Here is a 22,456-nt window from a genome sequence, read left to right on the forward strand (position 1 = left end):
CTCACTGGGTCATTTGTACTCTTCAGTATATTAAATGCTATTTTTATACGACACTCACATGAGGTGTCTTAATCAGTTCATAATTGAGCATAAATGTGCCCACTGATGGACATATCAGTAACATCCTATATTGTTAAATTATTCAGACTTGAATTTATAAATCTGTATGTCTGATACACTATTTCAATGATAATTTATTGTTCAACTTTTATTTTCCATGATAAAAATGTGTTTTCAGGGTCAGCCAGGAATGTAACCTCCATTATGACATCATGCTTATGCAAAAATTTACCCAAAAAGAGGAAATTCCACTAACAATGGAAATTTTCCAGGAACACATGCATTTACTTACATTTAGTCAAACTTGTGATGTATAAAGAAAATCTTTTTAGAATTGCCACATCATACATCTTTAGCAAAAAATTATGATTACCTGAAGGAATGTATTTTTGTTTGGATAAGCCATCGAGATTGCCATCTGATGTTGGCTGACTAGACCCTCTTGCAGCACGTATATTCCGTATCAACTGTTCATGTTTTTCTTTCCATTTAGGTTTCTCTTTTGGTTTTTCTGCCTAAAATAAAAATGAGAGCATACACATTCCTATATTTTTTCATGATAAAGTATAAGCTGAAACCATTAACTTAATAAGATTTTGCTTTTCCAAATATTTCATATGCCTTTTCATCTCTTCATATGGAAATGGGAAGGGTTAAAGCAAGCAAGCAAGCATAGAACTGCATATGATCTAAAATTATCAGCAGATTTGCATAAACCAAAATTAGTCCAGGCAAACTAAAGCAATTTTCCCTTTAACCTGGACAAAATTGCTTCAGAAGCATTCTAAAGAGTTTCCAGCTCTGGAATCATTGCTGAATAACATATCCAAAATCCAACGAAATAGGACCCCGGGAACACCCCAAAAAATGGATATCAAAATGGCAGACTGGTTGTGTCCTAATAAATGCAAAAAGAAACTAATTTATGCTTTGTAGAGAGAGATAATGCTTTTATTTACAGTTTAAAATGTTTCAAATTAAAATAACTTTCAAAAATATACCACACAACCATTTTTTGGTATGAAAGTTTGATATTAAAAATATTTTACAGAATTTTAAAATCAAGAAAACGATTATTTCAAAATCTGTTTCATGTTCTGTTCATTATTCCGAAGTGCCGCAATAACTCTGATGATCAAGATCCATTCAATTATTCACAGGCATAAGGTTAATGAAAGCGACATTAAGACGGTTGCAACAATTTACATTAGGGAATATAGAAACACGAGAAGCATGTGAGGGGCATCTCATTCAGCAAACTTCCAGTACCCACTGCCTCGATAAGTAGATTTAGTCTTCTCTGACAGAACTGTGCAGCAGAAAGATCAGGTCCAAGTTGGTCAGGACCAATGCAATCAATTCACTGTGTATCAACTGTTTCACATCCAGGTGTGGCATCGATCACATTCCTTCCCATCATAGATATGGCGGCAAGTGACATGACCTGCATATTCTCAACTCTACGATATCTGAGCAAGATAGCACACGATTAAAACGTCCCATGTATTATTACCTTTGATCAGCCTTTATTTTGGAAATCTTCCCAAATCATCAATGAACAAAGAGACCTGCAAGAGATTGTTTTAATGCTGGGAACATTTCACACTCTGATTATTCTTTTGGGCCCAATTGGTACTCTGATGAATGGTTCAGGATTGTCTGAAATAGTTCAAGAAATCTATGGACCAAATATGATGGCTTGAAAAGCTGTTTCCAGGGCGATTCAAGGTCATATGATAATAGATGCAGCTCTTAGTACTTTACTGGTCACACAAGTTTTCTCTCGCAATGCAGATAGAACCCCTCGTCGCCTCGTTAAGGAAGCCTGTGACCTTCTCGACAATGTTATGGCTGCCAAAAAAAACAGTTGAGGATGTGGAATTGTCTAATGAATTGTCTCAGATTGGTACTGTTTTGGAGGAGAAGAGAACTCACCTACAATCTTCTTTGAGAACAAGTAAACTCTGGTTGGAATATCAGAGAATAATCAACGTTCAACGTACCTTGATAACAGCAGATAGGACCGGCTCGTGGGATTTGCACTTGCAAGCTATGCTGGAGATCCTCCCCATAATTGCAGCAGCCAGACATCACAATTACCTCAAGTTGCTATACCTGTACTTCCCTCCCCATAATTGCAGCAGCCAGACATCACAATTACCTCAAGTATAGCTATACCTATACCTGTACTTCCTGCCAACACCACATTTGGTAATACTTCGTCCGGCCTCCACAGACGAAAACAGTAGCAGCGAGCAGGTCAAAAATCTAGTGGTCACAAAGTTGGCAGACGACTTCAGAGATACCAAAATAAAATCGGTGAGGAAGGCCCGAAACATAGGGATTATCATCGAGACTCAAACAAAAGAGGATGCAACAAAAATCCTACAAAATGAGAAAATTCAAACACTCGGACTTGAAGCCCTACACTCTAGACGCAAAGGACCTAGCATAAGGATATATAACCTCGACAATGATCTGACACCAACTGCTCTCCAGGAGGAGCTGTTTCACAGAAACCTCCAGCATGCACATCCGGAAGAAGAACCCGCCAACTTGATCATTCCCCCAAGTTCAAGACGAAAGCCAGAACAGGAAATACCACTGGGTCGTGGAGTTGTCACCAGCTGCCTGGGGCACGCTTAGCCAGACCGACAGAGTGTTTATAAACTCGGGCAGTCATCGCTTTAGGGAGCACGTTGCTGTCCCTAAGTGTTTCAGATGTTGCCAGTTTGGGCATACCACTCATACCTGTGCCCAAACCCAACCCACTTGTGGCCACTGTGCAGAACATGGCCACGACTTCAACACGTGTCTGAATAAAGAGAAGCCGCCAACCTGTGTAAATTGCAAATTCCATAAACTACCAGCAAAGCACTCAGTTAGGGCCAGCGAATGTCCAGTGTACTGTAAAGCAAAGAGCACTTTCCAAATGAGACTAGATTATGGCCACACGCCCTAAATCCTATAACATCAAAAGGGTAAAATTCATACAACTGAACGCACAGCGGTCCAAAATAGTAGCAGCGCAGTTCACAAAGAAGGTGAACGAGGCAAATCTCGACATATTCCTCATCCGGAGCCATATGCATATCGCAAGGAGATCAGGAGTTACCCCCTGGCCTATAACATGGTGCAGGATAACAGAGAAACACCCTGGGCCTGCATATTGATTCAGAATCCAAATATAACAGCAACAAAACTAACCGACTACTGCACATCTTGGGCTGCATGTGCCCATATTATCACGCCCCTGAGTGAATTTTATGCGGTTTCGTTATACTGTCACCCAGGTGAAGATATACTACCAATAACCAGATATCTGAGGAACCTCCAGACAGACTTCCCAAATAGTAAGATTGTTGTGGGAGCGGATGTGAATTGCAGGTCCCCAGCGTGGTTCAGCAAGACCACGGATAGACGTGGAATATAGAACGGACAACGGCTTGAAGATTACTTAGCGAATAGTCTGTACACAGTCCTAAACCGACCAAACAATCTGGCAACATTCTCTAGTTCGATGGAGGAGGCCACAATCGATGTCTCTCTGGCTACCAGATCCCTCGCTGGCCACCTAACATCGTGGACTGTCCAAGAAAGCTGGACCACGTCAGACCACAGGGCCATCACGTTTGAGCTCCAACGTTCCCTTAATCGACACCAAGCAGTGAGGCAGGCATAGCCAAGATATGCCATAGAGAAGGCGGATTGGCCACTCTTCAAAGCCACACTGACCACAGCAGCCCAATCGCTGAACACCATTGGACTCAGCCCGGATCAGCACCAGATGCTGGTCTCATCGCTGAAGCTGCCAACACCTCTATTAAAAAGAAAAACCCAACCCCAGGAGCTGTACCCTGGTGGTCTCCGGAGCTACAGAGGCTTAGGCAGGAGGTGCACAGGAGAGGGAAACTCTTCCAGCGGGCAAGGCGCTCCCAGCCGGCAGCGGAAGTGGAAGCACTAAGACAGAACTTCCGAAACGCAAGAAACCTGTACACTGCAACCATACGCCAGCGTAAGATGTGCAGTTGGGAACACCTTGTCTCTACCACTGGGAATGATAACCCCTGGGGTGTGGTATACAGAGTAACCACAAACAAACTCCCCAGGGGTGAGACCGTACCAGCGACGAGAACACGGCAGGGTACTTATACCCGGACCTGGCAGGAAACAATTATTAACATCATGGATAACATGTTTCAAGACCATCTTGCCCCCTCTACCCCAGAGCAGATAACCCTCTGTGCGGACAATGGAACCTACTGCACGGCTGCAACAGAAGACCCTTTCACCAAACTTGAACTGGAAACAGCTGCGATGAGGATTAGAAACAAGAAGTCTCCTGGCTCTGATCTTTTGGAGCCAGAGATTGTCAAGAAAGCCGTCGAAACCATTCCAGAGGTGCTTCTTAACCTATACAACCACTGCCTCAAAGAAGGCCTGTTCCCCCATACCTGGAAAACTGCATACTTGTGCCTCATTCCCAAAAGTCCCAACAAACAACTGGACCTTCCGGGGTCATACAGACCCATAGCACTCTTATCAGTCCTGAGCAAGCTCTTTGAGCAGATATTAGGAAACAGAATAGGGATCCACTACACTGCAGCCGGCCCGCAGTCACCCCAACAATATGGATTAGGAAGGGATGCTCAACCCTGGATGTCCTGGAAAATATTACTAATACTGCAACTACCTCAGATCAGAAATACTTTCTGGTCATAGCAATAGACTTTGCTGGGGCATTTGACACATTATGGTGGCCAAGTGTCCTCGCCCGACTCCGGAAGGCCAACCTACCATCAAATCTCTATCAAGTCATCAAATCCTACCTGTCGAATAGGTTCGTGACAGTCAGAGCACCATATTCTTCAGTAACAAGAGAAGTATTCAGAGGATGCCCACAGGGCTCAATCCTGGGTCCACTCCTATGGAACCTGGTTTTAGACGGCTTTTTGAACCTAGAACTCGCCGACGTCGTTCCCCTAGCCTATGCGGATGATGTGGTTCTGATGCTGCCTGGGGGGGATCTAGGCGCAACTGGAGAACATCGCCAACAGAGCAATAGAAACTCTAGAGGACTGGGCTAAGAACAATAACTTGAAGATCTCATCCTCGAAGACAAGATCTATATTATTAAAAGGAGCCCTAGACACAAGACGACCCCCTCAAATCAAGATACAAGGTAACACAATTAAGCATGCCACCGAATTAAAGCACCTTTGAGTCATACTAGATAAGAACCTGAGCTTTACACCACATACACTTATAGAAGAAAATTAGAGCATACTCCGCACTTTTTGCGCGAATCACACGGAAGGAATGGGGCTTGAGGAGAAAAACCCTCAGCCTCTACTATAAAGCTATTTTCCTGCCAGCGATTACATATGCTGCTGGAATATGATATCGCAAGGCGACCACTGCAGTGAACCGGAAAAAATTGGAGACTACGCAGCAACACATACTCATAACCATCTCGAGAGCATGTAACACTGTAAGTACCCACACACTCCAGGCCCTAACGGGATCCCTCCCTCTGGACCTGGAGATTGTTAAGCATGGGCTATTCTATCAACTGACCAAAGGCAGAACGGCAACATGCCTCGACTACACCATAGATCTGTCAAATGATCCCAAAGTAGAAAGGAACCTTCTCTCCGCTTACCTCCAACAAACTTGGCAGGCCCGCTGGGAGACCTCCAGCAAAGGTGCAATAACTAGAAAATTTCTACCCAACATACAGCTGGTATACCCGAATTATCCACTGTGGCTCTCACCAGGACTCTACACCACCACCTGCTGATGGGACACGGGGCCATTAGAGACAAACTACAAGGATTTGGACTGAGTGATACACCGTTTTGCCTCTGTGGTGAACGTGAAACGTGGAAGCACCTAATGTACAGTTGCCCACTATATGAGGACCTCTATTGCAGGTTCATTACTAGAACACAGCTTAACCTCCATAATAAAGAAAACCTCGCGATAACTGAAGTTGACACGTAAAAAACATTCGCGCAGCTGGCCCAGGACCTCTTCACAAGGAGAAGGACGCTCCCACAGCCTCAACCACTGCAGTAAACAACCATGCCGTGCAGACCAGCAGAATGTCTACACAACCACGGAAACCTTCTCAAATGATGAATTGACACCAGGGTGAAACAACCAAGGAATTAAACCTCACAACTGAGTCTACCTGAAGTCATAATCTCTATGACAACCCACAGATGTATCCACCTGACACGACAAACTCATTCAATACATGAACATGACATGAATAAGGTAACTGCACCAGACCTGGAAGTGACCAACTAAAAAAAAATAAATAATAATAAAGAAATCACACTGTGACAACCCGATTAGACAACCTCATCCAGCACAGGCATTTGACAACCTGATCAAGACAACAAGACTACCATGCAAGGGCTCAGAATATGACTGCAGCACTTTGCTGCCACCTAGCCATATGGCGATCTGGGCTGGTAACCTTGACCAGCCTGCTTTCATTCCTATTCCTTGGCAGGGGGGGGGGAGATGGCTCGCTGTCTTCTCCTCCTCCTGCCATCCCCCCTTTCCCTCTGGTGGGGCATGGGCATGCCCCACTGACTGCAGGGGCCATCTACCCTATCGGCCCCTTACTTCTCCTTCTTCCCCCAGCCTTCAGTCTCCCTACCCTTCTCTTGACTATACACTGCGAAAGCCCCACACATCCAAATCTAAATTAACACCAAAATTATTGCCCGCCCCATTAGGCCTCTAGAACTTGTCATTTTAGCGTACAACCCCATGGTCATTTCGGCGAACAAACCCCACATACTATCTCTTAATAGCGATCTTGCAATAATATCACCGCGATTATCTTTTTTTTTTTTTTTTATAGGACCCAGCCACTGAAATAATAGGAAATTAGGCAGCGGGACCTGCCAGAGTATAATAAATTTCAAGGTACACCTGGCCAGCCGCCTCGTTGGCATAGTACGGACAAAGTCGGGGCCCATCAGGGGCTCAACGGTCAATAGACCAGAAGAACAATGGGCACAACATACTACACAATACACGATCCACACACTTTTAAATCTCTGGTCTTGACACAGTACTGTCCCTCGATACAGCAAACACTCGTGGAGATGGGAGAAATTCCTGGTGCCGCTTGACCCTAAATATACTTTGTACCATGTACTTGCAGAAAATGTTCAGTTTGCCTTTTTGAAAATTCAACCGTGAACAAAATATTCCTGGAAGGTAAGTTTGTTGTAAGAAGAAGTGACAGATTATGGGCTGGACCCGGCTGTTGTTGTTTAAGTGCTTTACAGTGCAAGGACAGCAAAGGCCATAATGTGCCTAACTATGGTGATGTTAAATACATAGTTCTACCTGTGTAGATGTTATTCAAGTTTATATCGTGTTGTACAGTTTTCTCTGTTTGAGGAAATCAAAAATTTTGATCACATGTGGTGTGTCTGCTAGTAGGTCGGAAATGCTGAGAGAGGTGTTCGTCGTGGGAAAAGAGATAAACATAGCTTGTCACACAGTACTGTACTTGGGACAATCAATAAGTAGATGGTGGACAGTGAGCTGAGTGTTGCAGTTTGTACACAGTGGTGGGTCAGTGGCTGCAAGCAAATAAAGATGTGTCAGGTGCACATTGCCTATCCTTAATCGAGATTTATATGATGCATTAATCAAAAAAAATTTTGATTAATGCATCATATAAATCATCAAGGAAAAAACGTGTCAATTCCAGAACTTGTTCCTGGTGGTCGTCAGAATTATCTTTGTTTCGGAAACAGGTCCACCACGCTCGACGCACCTATCAGCGCAATCGTCATTTATCTCAGGCTGATGTTCGCATCTTTTATAATAATTACGTTGATCTCAAGAAACGTTATGTGAAGGCAATTGCTACCAGGAAGAAGCAAACTTGGACAGAATTTGTGCACAACTCTGGTAATGCGGACCCGTGGGGGCTACTTTATAAAATTGTAAGAAATAAATTATTTACACAAGAAGTGTATGGATCGATCATATACAATGGTCTGGAGACCACTAACTGGACGGATTCTGTAAATATTATTCTAGATAATCTTTTTTTACAGGACAATGTGAGCTCCGACTCTGATTTTCACACTAATATTCGTTCTGCCAACTCTCTGTACGTTTCTTCAATTAAGCCTGAGGCTTTTAGTGCCATCGAGTTAGACACAGCTGTCAAACAAGTGAAAGTTAAGAAATGCCCAGGGATGGACATGCTGGAGAGTACCTTTATAGTACGGCTCGCCAAGATTAAGCCCAGTATACTTCTACAACTTTTCAACAAATGTTTAGATGCTGGGACTTTCACAGATCTGTGGAAGACAGCCCTTATCAAGCTGATTAGGAAACCTGACAAGCCCCCCCAGGAACCGAGGTCTTATCGGCCTATAGCTTTATTGGCCAACCTTGGTAAGCTATTAGAACGTTTAATTGCCCTGCGATTAAACAACTTGTTATTGGAATGGGGATTAATTGCGCCTAATCAATACGGATTCACTCCTGGAAGGTCCTGCGAGGACGCCCTTGTAGACTTCATTTCTTCTGTTGAACACTCCAGTTTCAAGAATACTCTTGCTATCTTTATTGACTTCGAGGGTGCTTTTGATTCCCTTTGGTGGGAAAGTGCCCTCGAACGTTTACGTCATGCCGAATGTTCCCAGCAACTTTATCTTCTAATTAAGAGCTATTTCTCTAACAGATTTATCACCGCCAGATCTAAGTACAGACAAATTTTGCGTCAGGTCTATTGAGGGTGTCCTCAAGGCTCCATTTTGGGACCACTTTTCTGGAACTTTGTCCTGCAAGGTTGGATTACCCGAACTTTTGACAACGTGAAGATCATGGCATATGCGGATGATTTGACAGTCCTTGTTGGTGGAAATTCAAGGTCTTCTATTGAAATATCCGCTGAGAAAGTTCTATCTGATCTTCAACAATGGACAGTTGAAAATAAGTTAAAAATTAGTTCTACCAAGACAAAAATTATGATCCTTGGCTCTAAACTGGATGTTCGTCGACCACCAAGAGTTAAAATAAACGATAGACAAATACCTCTAATAACGGAAATGAAACTTTTGGGAATAACTATTGACAGCAAGTTAAACTTTCTCCCTCATTTATCCAATCTGCGAATTAAGATCAGAAATTTCACCGGCGCTCTTGTCAGAGTTTCTAGAACTGAGTGGGGTCTTTCTAGAAGATGTTTAAGAATCTACTATAACTCTGTGTTTCTCCCTATGGTTACCTATGCTGCTGGCGCTTGGTTCCATAGGGTGCGGACTGTACAATTTCAATCAAAATTGATGACAATCCAGTGTACAATGTTACTTTGTATTTTGAAGATTTGTCGAACAGTTTCAACACCTGCTTTACAGGTTTTAGCCGGGATGTTACCACTCGATCTCTACGTAATTTTCAGAGGCTTATGTTATCGCCTGAAACGTCAGATTCCCACTGAGATCCTTGGTATTTCTACTAACACTCAAGTCGATGTTAAAGCCGAACGACAAAGAATTTGGCAAGAGTTGATCAACTTGTGGCAGGGTAGGTGGGATGACACAACACTGGGCAGTGTAACGCATAAGTTTTTTCCTGAAGTTGACTCTCTTACGGATAAAAAATCTACAGTCTGGTTTAGCCTTGACTTGTTTACCTCCTATTTGATATCAGGCCACGGATCATTAAATAAGAAATTGTTTAAATTTCGCTTGTCTCCTACGGAACTCTGCCATTGTGGCGGTGTGGAAGATTGGCAGCTCTTGTCCCTCATACAATGAATTTCGAGTAATTCTGCAGAATGCAATTCCCAACTTTTCATCAGGATTGGAACCTAATTTTGTATCAAATGCCACGAGTTACCGCGCTCTTCAGGATTTTGCTAAGGCAATCTTCAATAAAAGGCTCGCAATTCTTTCTGCAATGACTACACATGCGAATGTTTCAAATTCAGCTCAAGACTCTTCACCTTCACTGCAATGACGTCCATTTTCTCAACAAGAATCTACCGCTCTGGACTTGTGCTCTGTGTGTGTGTTGTGTTTTTTTTTTTTTTTTTATTTTGAAACTCTACAAGTGTCCTACAACTGAAACTCAATTTGATTCCAGTGAAAATTCCTGTGCTCCTTTGTTCGGATGGCTGTTAACTGACTGTGACTTTGTTATTGGTGATTAACTGTGACTTTGCTACTAATGACTGCAGGACTTACTGGATTTAACCTCAACTGTTTTTAAGGTTTGTTTAAGACTTCTGGGCTTGTGCAAAGTTTTGTCGGTTGAATGGGTACTGTTATCCTTAATTATTTTCTTTGAACTTGTTTTTTTTTTTTTTATGTTAATATGCATAAGATTACTTTCATTGTTTACTTTGAAATTATCTGTGTTTACCTCAATCTGTTGAGGTTTTCTTTTGTACAGTATTTAATCTTTGTATATTTGTATAAGTTAACGAGGCGGAGATGAACTAACGTTCCAGGTGCCGCCCAAGACAAATAAATACAAATACAATATCCTTAATCGGGCTAATACAACTTCTTCATGTCGGTTCTCATGTATACTAAATCTCCATGGTTTTAAATCTTTTTTTATGCCAAGTAGATTATTGTTCACTTGATTTTGCCAGATATGTTGCCATTGTTCAAGGCATCGTTTATTTATAATGTACTTATAGTCAGATGCAGGTGTAGTGAAGGATTGGTCTACAGCAGTGGTTTTCAACCGGGGTGCTGCAACAACATTCCAGGGGTGCCATGTAATTTTAAAGCAATGGGTTTAAGTTACTTAAACTTATTATTTTTTAAAAATTTATATGTTTATTTCATTATAAAACGGTGTACAGTATGGTAGGGGTGCCACAAAATAAAATAAATTACTTAGGGGTGCCGTTATTAAAAAAAGGTTGAAAACCACTGGTCTATAGGGTCGGTAGCAGTTTTGGCAGCTAGGTCAGCCTGTTCCTTTCCAGAAATTCCAGCGTGACCAGTGATCCAACATAACAGAACTTGTTATTTCTTCTGGTTTAATTTAGTCAGAGTATTCCAGATCTGTCTAGGGGGTTATCATTCTTTGTATTGTGTTGTATAGCTTGGATACCACTAATGGAGTCGGTAAAAATAATGCTGTGCAGTCTAGTTCTTAAGAGTGTGTAGTTTAAGGCTATGTGGATAGCACAGAGTTCTGCAGTATAGCTGCTACATTCAGTGGGGAGATTTTTGGACATAGTGATGTTAGGAAATACTGCTGCTGCTGTACCAACATGCTTTTCAGTTTTAGATCCATCTGTGTAGATCGGGGTGTACTGGCCGTGCTGGGTTCTCAGTGTGGCATGTATTTGTAGCATGTTCTATTGGGACATGGTGTGTTTTCCCCAGGCTGTGAATGAAAAGTCACACGGCAGTATATGATACATCCATGGTGGGATTGCATGAGAGGCAGTAGGCTGTATCTTACTCAGGTCAATTTGCCAGTCAGCTTGTAGTGAGCGAAGACGTATCCCTGTTGGTGGGTTTATAGATGTGTAAGCTCTATAAAGGTTTTCCCATTTAGGATAGAAAACATCGTTCCAAGTGTGTGTGTGGTTTGGATGCCCTTTGAGTTTTGCAGCATAATTTAATAAAAGCTTGTTTGTTTGTTTGTTTGTTGTTTGGTTTTTAGGAGCATTAGCAACTAAGGCCATATTGCTCCGGGTATATGTGGTGGTCATTCCCTGACCTTTCCGCATCCTCCGTATTTGGTGGTGATGGGCTCGAACCCCGGTCTAATCAAGACGTGTGTGCTATGCTACGCACTGCTGCTCCTTCCCACCTGGCTACGGAGGCGCCTTAATAAAAGCATTTGTCTGCGTAGCTTCAAGGGTGTTTCATGTGCTTCGGCATTTAGGCTCTGAACCGGTGATGTACGGTACGCCCCCAGTGCAAGACGAAGAGCGCTGTGGTGTACAGGATCAAGCCAACGTAAAGTGCTTGGTCTAGTAGAGCTATACGCGACAGGTTCATAGTCTAGACATGACCGTATTCATGCATGGTAGAGATGTAGCAGTGTGTTATGGTTGGCTCCCCACTTTGTGCCTGATAGAACTCTTAAAATTTTTTTAAGACAGTTAATCTGGAGCGTTTTTATATGATCAAGGAAAGTGAGTTTTTGGTTGAATATCACACCCAGAAAGCAGACACTAGGGACCACTGGTATGACTTGATTTTCTAGTCTAAGTTCCAGATGTTGGCGTGGGTTACGCTTCCTACAGAAGTGTATCCCAACTGTTTTTTGGTGTGAGAGATGTAATCCATTGTTTTGGGACCATTTAGCTATTTTGCCGATGCCACATTGCAACTGTCTTTCTATCATTCACATGTTGGGCGAATGGCAGGCGATACTGAAGTCATCAGCATAAACGGTAGTAGTTATTGTTTGTGGTAGGTCATGTGTTATTGAATTCATTATTATAATAAAGAGAGTGGCACTTAGCACTGACCCTTGTGGTACTCCTTCTTCCTGGATGAATTTTAAAAATAAGTGGTTGTGAACTCTAACTTGAAATGAGTGGCAGTGCAGGAAGTTTCTGATAAACAGTGGTAGGTGTCCACATAATCCCAGATCATATAAGGTTCGCATAATACCATATCTCCAAGAAGTGTCGAAAGCTTTTTCGATGTCAAAGAAGACCATTGCAAGATGTTCTTTTCGGATGAAGGCGTCACGAATGTTTATTTCTGTCTTGATCAAAAGGTCAAGAGTGGATCTACCTTCCTGGAAACCACATTGCACAGGATTTAGGTGATCATTTTGAGCTAGAAACAAGATTAGTCGTGCATTGACCCTTTTTCATGACCTTGCTCATACAGCTAGTGAATGCAATAGGTCGATAATGTTGCAGATTTGTAGGGTCTTTGCCTGGTTTTGGAAAAGCCAGAACGTACACATGATGCTATTTATCAGGGAACGTGTTTTCTTTGAATATTCTGTTATAGAGGAGTAACACAGTCTTGAGAGCTGGTTCGGTGAGTTTTGCTATCATGATGTAGTGGATTCCATCTGGCCCTGCAGCACTGAGTTTAGTAGACGATAGAGCACGATGTAACTCTGACATTGTGAAAGGGAGATTGTATGCAGAAATTGATCCTGATTCAAAACTAATATGGTATTTTTCAGCTTGTGCTTTGTGTGCCTGAAAATACTGCGAGTATGATGTCGCAGCTGATATTTTCATGAAAGATCTACCCAGGGTGTTTGCAATCTCCTCTGGTTTTGTGATATCATAGCCATTGACAATGAGCATGGGATAGTTTACGAGTGGGTGTTTTGCGTACATCCGCTGTATTTTTGCCCATATCGTTTGAGTTTTTGTCGTTCTTGTGATTGTAGAAGCGAAGCGTCTCCATGCTTCCCTTCTGCTAGTCTGCCTGACTCATTTTGCCTTTGCTCTTGCCTGTTTAAAGTGGATGAGGTTTTCTGTTGTTGGGAACTTCCTGAAGATATTCCATGCTTTGTTCTTCTGTTTTTAAGCTGCACTACATTCATCATTCCACCACACTTTTGAGTTGGCCGATGTTTTTGTGGATTGTTTTGGAATTGCTTTGTCTGCTGCCTGCAGTATTTGATTAGATATGTATTCTACTGAGAGGTTTATGGATGTTTGTTGGATCTGGTTTTCTTCTAGTATTACTAGCTGCTTGTACACATCTCATTCAGCTTTGAAAAAGTTCCATTTGGGGATTCGATAAGAAAGTGGGGAATGCTTGTGTCAATGCAACATATCACAGGATAATGATCACTGCCCAGAGGATTGCTGTGAATAGCAATCCTCTGGGCAGTGATCAGAGGATTGCTGTGAATAGTCCATCCAAATAGAGGATATATGGTTGCCATGCATATAGAGACATCAATAGCTGATGTAGATCCTGTCAGAAGAGGTGTAAGCCCCATTATTAAAAGTTATCAGATTATGTTGATCAAGTAGTTTTTCAATGTTTGTCCACGCTTGTCCAGATTATGGTTTCCCCACAGCGGATGGTGACTGTTGAGGTCTCCTAAGATATAGTAGGGTTTGGGAAGTTGTATCACTAATTCTTCTAAGCAGGCATAGCTTATATTTTGGTTAGGTGGCAAGTAGAATGACACTATGGTTAAATCAAAGTTAATATTGATTCGTGCAGCAACTGCCTCAAGGTTTGTTTTTAGCGGGAGTGGCTTTGAAGGTATCTGGGGGTTGATGATCAGTGCTATTCCTCCATGGGCAAGATTGTTCGGATTTTGTGCAACACGATCTTGACGATGTATTATGTATTTCCGAAGGGAAACATTTATATCTGATGTCAGATTGGTTTCCTGTAAGCAAAAGGCAATAGGTTCATATTGTGAAAGGAGATCTCGGATGTCGGACAAATTACTACTATAGCCTCTGCAATTCCACTGTAAGAAAGCAAGCATTATTTGAATTTAGTGGAACCCTCGACTTCTTTTCAAGGGACAGAAGATTTGCCTCACTCAAGTTTACCTTTTCTCCTTCTTTGGGAAATAAGGTTTCCCTGTATCCATATCCTTATTGGTGAACAGTTCTAGAACCTGTTCTTCATGATTTAAATTGTCTTCCGAGTCCATGTATTCTGTTTGGTTTGAGTCAAGAAGTTCCACCAAGTACTGTGGTATTCTGTTGAATGGCATCAGGTTGTACTGAGATTGGCGTATATATGGCTTTGCATTGTTTGTTTTTCGTTTGGTGCTTTAGTACTGGGGACAACAGTGACCTTGCCCATTCAGTTAGCGATTTACTTGGTGGTATAGTTACCTCCATTTGGGTAGAAATTGATATGTGTTTTGTGGTTATTTGTGCATAAGTGGGCTTATTAGTATTTGGAAACGGTAGGGATTTTTTAGCCTCTTGGTAGGTTATGTTATGTTCAGTTTTGTACCGCTGTATCTCTTTTTCACGTTTCCAAAGGGAACACTCCTTGGAATACACTGGGTATGCCTCTTTACAGTTAAAACAGATTGGTGTTGTGGCTGTGCAGTCAGTACTAATGTGTTCAGTGGATCCACACATGGCACAGGCAGCTACTCCTCTGCAGACTGTCTGTCAGTGCCCAAACTTCTGGCACTTATAGCAGCGTAATGGGTTCGGGATGTACGGTTTAACTCAGCAGTTAAGATAGCCTGCTTTTATTACTGTTGGTGGCTTGGGGTTGTCAAAAGTAAGTATTATGTTCCATGTAGAAACTAGTATGCCATCTTTCTTTGTCATAATTCTTCTGACATTAATGATTCCTTGGTCGTGTAATTCTTGTTTTAGTTCTTCGTCTGACACGTTCATGAGGTCCCATTCAGTGATGACACCTCTTGGCGTGTTCAGAGAAACGTGGGGTGAAACAGTGATAGAAGTTCCACCAAAAGTTTTCAGTTTTTGTAGTTGCTCAGCCTGTCGAGCAGTGGCAACTTCAACTAGTATGTCTCCTGATCTTAGATGACGAACTGTCTTGGGAGTACCTATTGTGCTTTCTAGGCATTTCTGCACTAGAAATGGAGAGAGTTTTCCAACTGGTTGTTCTTGAGTTGAATGAATAATCAAGAAAGTTGGAGTTTGGATTCTGCCTACGTCAGTCTTTTGACGTTTTGCTGCGACAGAACCAGACTCAGCTTGTTCTTGCCTTGTCAAGGTTTCTTCTATGCACTCAGTGTTTTTCTGGGTTTTATGGACTTTTTTTTTTTTTTTTTTTTTTATGAAAACCCCAAAACACGAAAGGTATCAAAACCTATAGTACTTAGTATCATGCATGGGTTGAAGGAGAAGTATGAGGGAAGGGGGGGGGTGCCGGAAACTTTGCTCTAGAGACTAAACATGGGTTTCACCACTTCAAGCCTCCAATAAGCAAAGTGGTGGTATTTCACCTGTTGATGAAAGTCATCTACCACCTACGAATTGCTCCATTTCGCCCTGGAAGGAAGACCTTTTCCCCTCCAGGTTACCGGCCCTGCCACGTGGAGGCAGAAGCAGTGCCACCTTTGTGACCAAGCGGTAGTGGGTTAATAGTAATATGCAAAATAAAAAGAAAAAAGAAATAAGGTTACTTTTTCTCCTGTTCAAGTTGTTGTTGTTGTTGTTATTTGGTTTTTTAGGAGCATTAGCAACTAAGGCCATATTTCCCCGGAGATATGCGGTGGTCATTCCCTGACCTTTCCACATCCTCCGTATTTGGTGGTCACGGGCTCGAACCCCGGTCTAATCAAGAAGTGTGTGCTACACACTGCTGCTCCTGCCCACCTGGCTACGGAGGCGCCTCCTGTTCAAGTAAAGTGATTTCTTTCATCATCATCATCAGCCATTTTCAATCCACTGCAGGATGAAGGCCTCTCCAGCAACTTTCCAGTTCCTTCTGTTTTGAGCACTGGCCATCCATTTACTACCCAAAAACTCATGAATTTCATCTATCCACATCCGCCTTTGTCTTCCAGGTTTTCTTCTAGCTCCTCTTGGGTACCATTCTGTTATTTTCTTAGTCCATCTGTCATCATGTCTTCGAGCTATGTGTCCTGCCGAAGACCATTTTAGTTCTTTAGTTTTGATAAGAATGTCCTTTACTTGGGTTTGCTGCCTAATCCATGTGTTTCTCTTCTTATCTAACAGTCTGATTCCCAATATAATTCGTTCCATTCTTCGCTGTGTAGTTCTCAGCTTCTCTTCCATTCTTTTGGTGAGTGCCCAAGTTTCACTTCCATAAGTAATGGTGGGGAGTATACATTGATTCATTATTTTACGTTTCAGACAAACTGGGATATTGCTCTTCAGTATGTGACTATATTTCCTGAATGCTATCCATCCAAAATTTATTCTTCTCTTGACTTCCAGCCATTTATCATTATTACAGCTAATAACTTGTCCCAGATAAGTATATGACTCCACCTTTTCAATTACTGCTCCTTCAATCATCATTTCCCTTTCCGTGGCATACTTGTTCATCACTACTTTTGTTTTAGCCATATTCACCTTTAGTCCAAAATCCTTACCAACTGTGCATAACTGATTAAGATTTTCCTCTAATTCTTTGGGATTGTGGCTTATAACCACAATGTCATCTGCAAATCGTAAATGGTTTAGGTACTCTCCATTCACATTGACTCCTTTCTGCGACCAGTCTAATCTTCTGAAAGCTTCCTCAAGGGCAGCAGTAAACAGCTTCGGAGATATTGTGTCTCACTGTCGAACTCCTTTCTCGATTTTAAATTTGCTACTGTCTTTGTCTAGTCTAATAAAGGAGGTAGCACTCTAATATATTTTCTTCAAAATCATAATATATGGGGTATCTATGCCTTATCTTTCCAATGCCCGAAACATTGCCTTCTGCTGTATGGAGTCAAATGCCTTTTCATAATCCACAAATGACAGGCATAATGGTGTTTCATATAATCATTTGCTTTCTCCATTAGCTGTGATATTACGTGAAGGTGATCCATAGTTGAGAATCCTGTCCTAAAGCCAGCTTGCTCTTTCGGTTGATTCTCATCAAGTATTCTTTCTAATCTGTTAGTAATGACCCTTGTGAACAACTTGTAGATGTGGGATAACAAGGTAATTGGTCTATAATTTCCAATTTCTGATTTATCTCCTTTCTTATGCAGCAAAACTATGATTGCATTATTCCACTGCTTAGGCGTCACACCTTTTCTAATGCACTTTGTGAAGAGCCTTCCCAGTTTTTGAGTTATGTCTCTTCCTCCCAATTTTAACAAGTCTACAGTAACTTTCTTCTTTGGATTTCTGTTTCCCTATAGGTTTCTTGGGCTTTATCACTTTCAGAAAGTTGTAATATTCCTCGTCGATATCTTGGTCCTGAGCAGTCTGCAGAAGCTCAAACTTGTTCTTAAGTTCCAGTACATACTGCTTTTTCTCCTCCTCTGTTATCTCAAAGACCTTTGTATTATTTACTCGAGTCAGTTCTTTCCTTTCCTACATTTATATCAAGTGTACATCTTACCATTCTGTGATCACTTCCAACATTTACCTTATTCAGGACGGTAACATCATTCACAATATATCTTCTGTTAGTGAGGATGAAGTCGATTTCATTAGTTGTTAATCCATTTGGACTCTTCCATGTCCACTTTCTGTTCACCCTTTTCTTGAAAAAAGTGTTCATTACTGACAGTCCTTGAGATTCTGCAAATTCCACAAGTCTTTCACCTCTTTTATTTCTTTCACCACTCACTCACTCACTCACTCACTTCAATCACTTCAGTAAAGTGATTTCTTTACTGAAGCTTATTTAATTGATTGTTGGCGTAACGCTGTAAATAAAGAAGACAATTTTATTTATTCAAGAGAGCGCAAATTCACTGGCAAGCGATCACAAAATCGCTTGGCACCTGGGGTCGGCCGGACTCGAATCAGACCTGGTAATAGAACAAGTACTAATGTGTTCCCTGAAAAGCAGAGGAGGACTGACACGAGGAAGTGGATTTACAGAAATCCAGAGGGCAACGTGACTGTTTTCTATGCCCCTGTGTTCCACTTATAACTTAGCAATGCAGCAATACACCAGAGTTTGGTGGAAAGTAGTGAACAACACAAAGAAATGAGGGAGAGTAATGACATTAAGAAAGTACTCAAACAACTGGAATCCATATCCCCATTCAACTCTGACTCGGGTCTCTGCAACATTATGACAGGGGTAACTGCTGATTCTGGAGTTAATGTTGATGAATTGCACTCCATAGGTATGGACATAGTCGTCAAAATTATAGGAAAAGAAGTATTCATATATTCTGCCGAAAGGTCAGACAAAGTGAAAACCATAGGATCTGCTGCTGCCATTGTGAGCCCTGTCAATGTCAATATACAAGTAGATCCTGCACTCCTCTTTCAGAGAATGGTGACTGTTGCCACTGGCGGTGACACGAATCTTGAAGATGTCATGTATTACGAACTTTGTGCGTACCTTCCTACATTACTCGAATCATGAAGTATGTTGAGGAAAGCCGACAAGTCTCAGTTAGCTCATGCAATATTGAAATACACTGACAATTTACGCATGGAAGGAGCTGAAGAAATTCAGCATACAGACCAGTACGTATTGGATGGTAGATCTCTACTACATCATATTCCATGGCGTAACAATAAAACTTCTGAAAAAATTGCAATCTCCTATGCCGATTTCACTCTCAAAACCTATGGAAAGGCTATCATTGTTTTTTATGGCTACGGTGGCTCTCCTACGATCAAGGCCATGGCCCACAGAAGATGTAGCACCAAGACAAGTAGAAATGTGAACTTCAGTCCAGGCATACAGTTTGTTGGCAAGAAGGAACACTTCTTGGATAATGAAAACAACAAGCAAGCAATGATTTTCCTTGTAGGCAAGATGTTGAAGAAGCATGTGTGTACTGTGCACAGTGCAGATGGGGATGCTGATGTGGACATCGTTCGTGCTGCAGTCTCATCATCAGAAAATGCAAATACAATGGTTATAGGGGAAGACACCGACTTGCTGATTCTACTTCTGTACCGTGCCAAGGACAGCGGTTTCAAATTGTACTATTGCGGTGACATAAGATGGGAACCATCTCTCAGTCCTGTGTATGATATTCTCAGCATTCAATCACTGTTGTTGAGTAGTGACATCTGCAAGTTGCTCCTGTTTGTGCATGTTTTCACGGGCTGTGATACCACATCCAGAAATTTTTCAATTGGGAAGACCTCAGCATTCGACAAACTGATGAAGGTGGCTGAACTCCATTCAGCTGCAAATACATTTTGTTCTGATTGTTGCCAACACTCAGATATTGAAGCCACTGGAAGAAAGGCAATGCTTCTATTGTATGGCTGCAAAACATTGGATTCCACAAACGCACTATGTCATCAAATGTTAGTTGAAAAGGTAGCTGCAGCTACATCATTTGTTACACCTGAGCGTACGCCACCTACCGATTCATCCACAAAGTACCACAGCTTTCACACATACTTTCAAATAAGACTCTGGTAGTCTGCAGAAGAGAGGATCAATGCAGAAGAGTGGGGTTGGTATGTAAAGAATAATTCCTACTACCCTATACTCTGCGACATGCCACCAGCTCCAGATGATCTACTCAACATGATCTGCTGTTCCGGCAAGACGAAATGTGGTACTTTACGATGTGGATGCAAGTGTAACGGATTGTCTTGTTCAACTGCTTTTAGTGAGTGCGAAATCAGTGGTTGCGATAACAGCCGCCCCACTGCCAATAATGAATATGATGACAGTGATGAAGACGTTTGTCTTTAACTAAGTTGACTTCTGTAATAAACAGACCATAAAACAGATTTTGAAATAATCGTTTTCTTGATTTTAAAATTCTGTAAAATACTTTTAATATCAAAATTTTATAACAAAAAATGGTTGTGTGGTATATTTTTAAAAGTTATTTTTATTTGAAACATTTTTAACTGTAAATAAAAGCATTATCTCTCTCTCTCTCTCTCTCTCTCTCTCTCTCTCTCTCTCTCTCTCTCTCTCTCTCTCTCTGTACAAAGCATAAATTAGTTTCTTTCTGCATTTATTAGGACACAGCCACTCTGCCATTTTGAAATCCATTTTTGGGGATGGTCCCGGGGTCCGCTTTTGTCGGATTTTGGATATGTTATTCAGCAATGATTCCTGAGCTGGAAACTGTTTACAAAGCTTCTTAAGCAATTTTGCTTAGGTCTAAATGAAAATAGCCTGGGCTAAATTGCATACTTACTGAATGGGAAGCATTCAAAGAACTTATCTTGGAAGCTACAAGAATTTACATACGAACTAAGAATTATTGTTCAAGGTTTAGGCCTAAATGGATGTCAGATGAACTAATGAGACATATGGCAGAGAAGAAAAATGCATGGGATACATACAAATGAACACGTGACACAGAAGCCTATGATAGATACAAGTTGATCTGTAACCAAGTTACAAAGGAGGTTAGGCAGGTGAAGGCAGATTACGAGAAATCTTTGACAAGGGATGCAAAGAAAAACAGCAAAGAGTTCTTTACTTATGTAAACTCTAGAAGGAAGGGTTTTTTTTTTTTTTTTTTTTGATTTGGTAGTTGTTGGCGCATCGGCTTCTGTGGCCATATTGCACCTCCCAAGGAGTTTTTGCAGTACTTTGATCCAAGCCCGAGGCGGGAATCGAACCCGCGACCTTTGGGTTGCCGGGCAGGTACTTTACCCACTCGGCTAGCCCGGTCGGCTAGAAGGAAGGGGATGAATCAGATTGGTCCACTTGATATCGATGGGACACCTGTTGATGATCCTGCTCAGGTAGCTAACAAACTAAATAAATATTTTGCATCGACATTCACAAATGAGGTGTTATTCAGCGAGAGGAATGCCAGAGGTGTATTCAACTCTGGCAGTAAGCTAGAGATTCTTGTAATAACTGAGAGTAAAGTGGAGAAGAAATTGTTGAAGATAAACACAAGAAAGGCACCTGGGGTAGATAGGATCTATCCAGTTATATTAAAGGAGGCAGCAAAGGAAGTAAGCAAATCCTTAGCCATAATTATGAGAGCTTCCTTGGACTCAGGGGAGGTACCCACAGACTGCAGATGTGCAAATGTGACCCCAATTCACAAAGGAGGATCAAAGGCCGACACAAGTAATTATAGACCTGTGAGTTTAACTTCTGTTCAGAGAAAATTAATGGAGGCACTGGTTAAAGAAGCACTGCAGGATCATCTAGACAATACTTCAATTATAGCTCGGACACAGCATGGTTTTATTAAGGGGAAGTCTTGCCTGACCAATTTTATTGGATACTATGATGCAGTCACAAAAGAACTGGATGTAGAGAATAACTATGATTTATATACTTTGATCTTAGAAAGGCTTTTGATACTGTTGCACATGGAAGACTGCTGCACAAATTGGAGCAGTGTGGCATTGGAGGCAAATTGCTGCTATGGATAAAGGGGTGGTTGAGGGGGAGAAGACAGAGAGTGGTAATCAATGGACACTGCTCATCGTGGACTAATGTTATTAGTGGAGTCCCTCAGGGTTCAGTATTGGGTTCATTATTGTTTTCTGTATTTATATATGATATTGATGATGGTATATCAAGCTTAATGACCAAGTTTGCAGACGATACGAAGGTTGGCAGGGTTGTTAAGGACACTACTGACACTATGCTGCTGAAACAGGATCTGGAAAGGTTGAGCAGATGGGCTGAGAGGTGGCAAATGAAGTTTAACATTGACAAATGTAAAGTACTACATATGGGAAACAGCAACCCCAGAGCAACGTATCAACTCTGTGGTACTACACCGACAGTGGTAGAGAATGAAAGGGACCTGGGGGTGGTTGTGCAGGCAGATATGAAGTTCTCTGAGCAGTGCAGATGGGCTGCAAGAGTAGCTCATGGTGTATTGTCAA

General features: G+C 41.7%; 1 protein-coding gene across 1 annotated transcript in view; it reads right to left on the minus strand.

Moving 5' to 3' along the window:
• The window catches only part of LOC150084470 (uncharacterized), a 428,998-nt gene that overhangs the window by 202,834 nt on the left and 203,708 nt on the right, over positions 1-22,456 (minus strand). Inside the window, exon 5 of the mRNA XM_090375238.1 lies at positions 434-575. Coding sequence (XP_090231364.1) covers positions 434-575 — 142 coding nt within the window. The remainder of the gene's footprint in view (positions 1-433; positions 576-22,456) is intronic.

The sequence above is a fragment of the Mastigoproctus giganteus genome, chromosome 6 (genome assembly GCF_048544385.1).
Source record: "Mastigoproctus giganteus isolate SK-2022 chromosome 6, ASM4854438v1, whole genome shotgun sequence".
Taxonomy (NCBI): Eukaryota; Metazoa; Arthropoda; class Arachnida; order Uropygi; family Thelyphonidae; genus Mastigoproctus; species Mastigoproctus giganteus.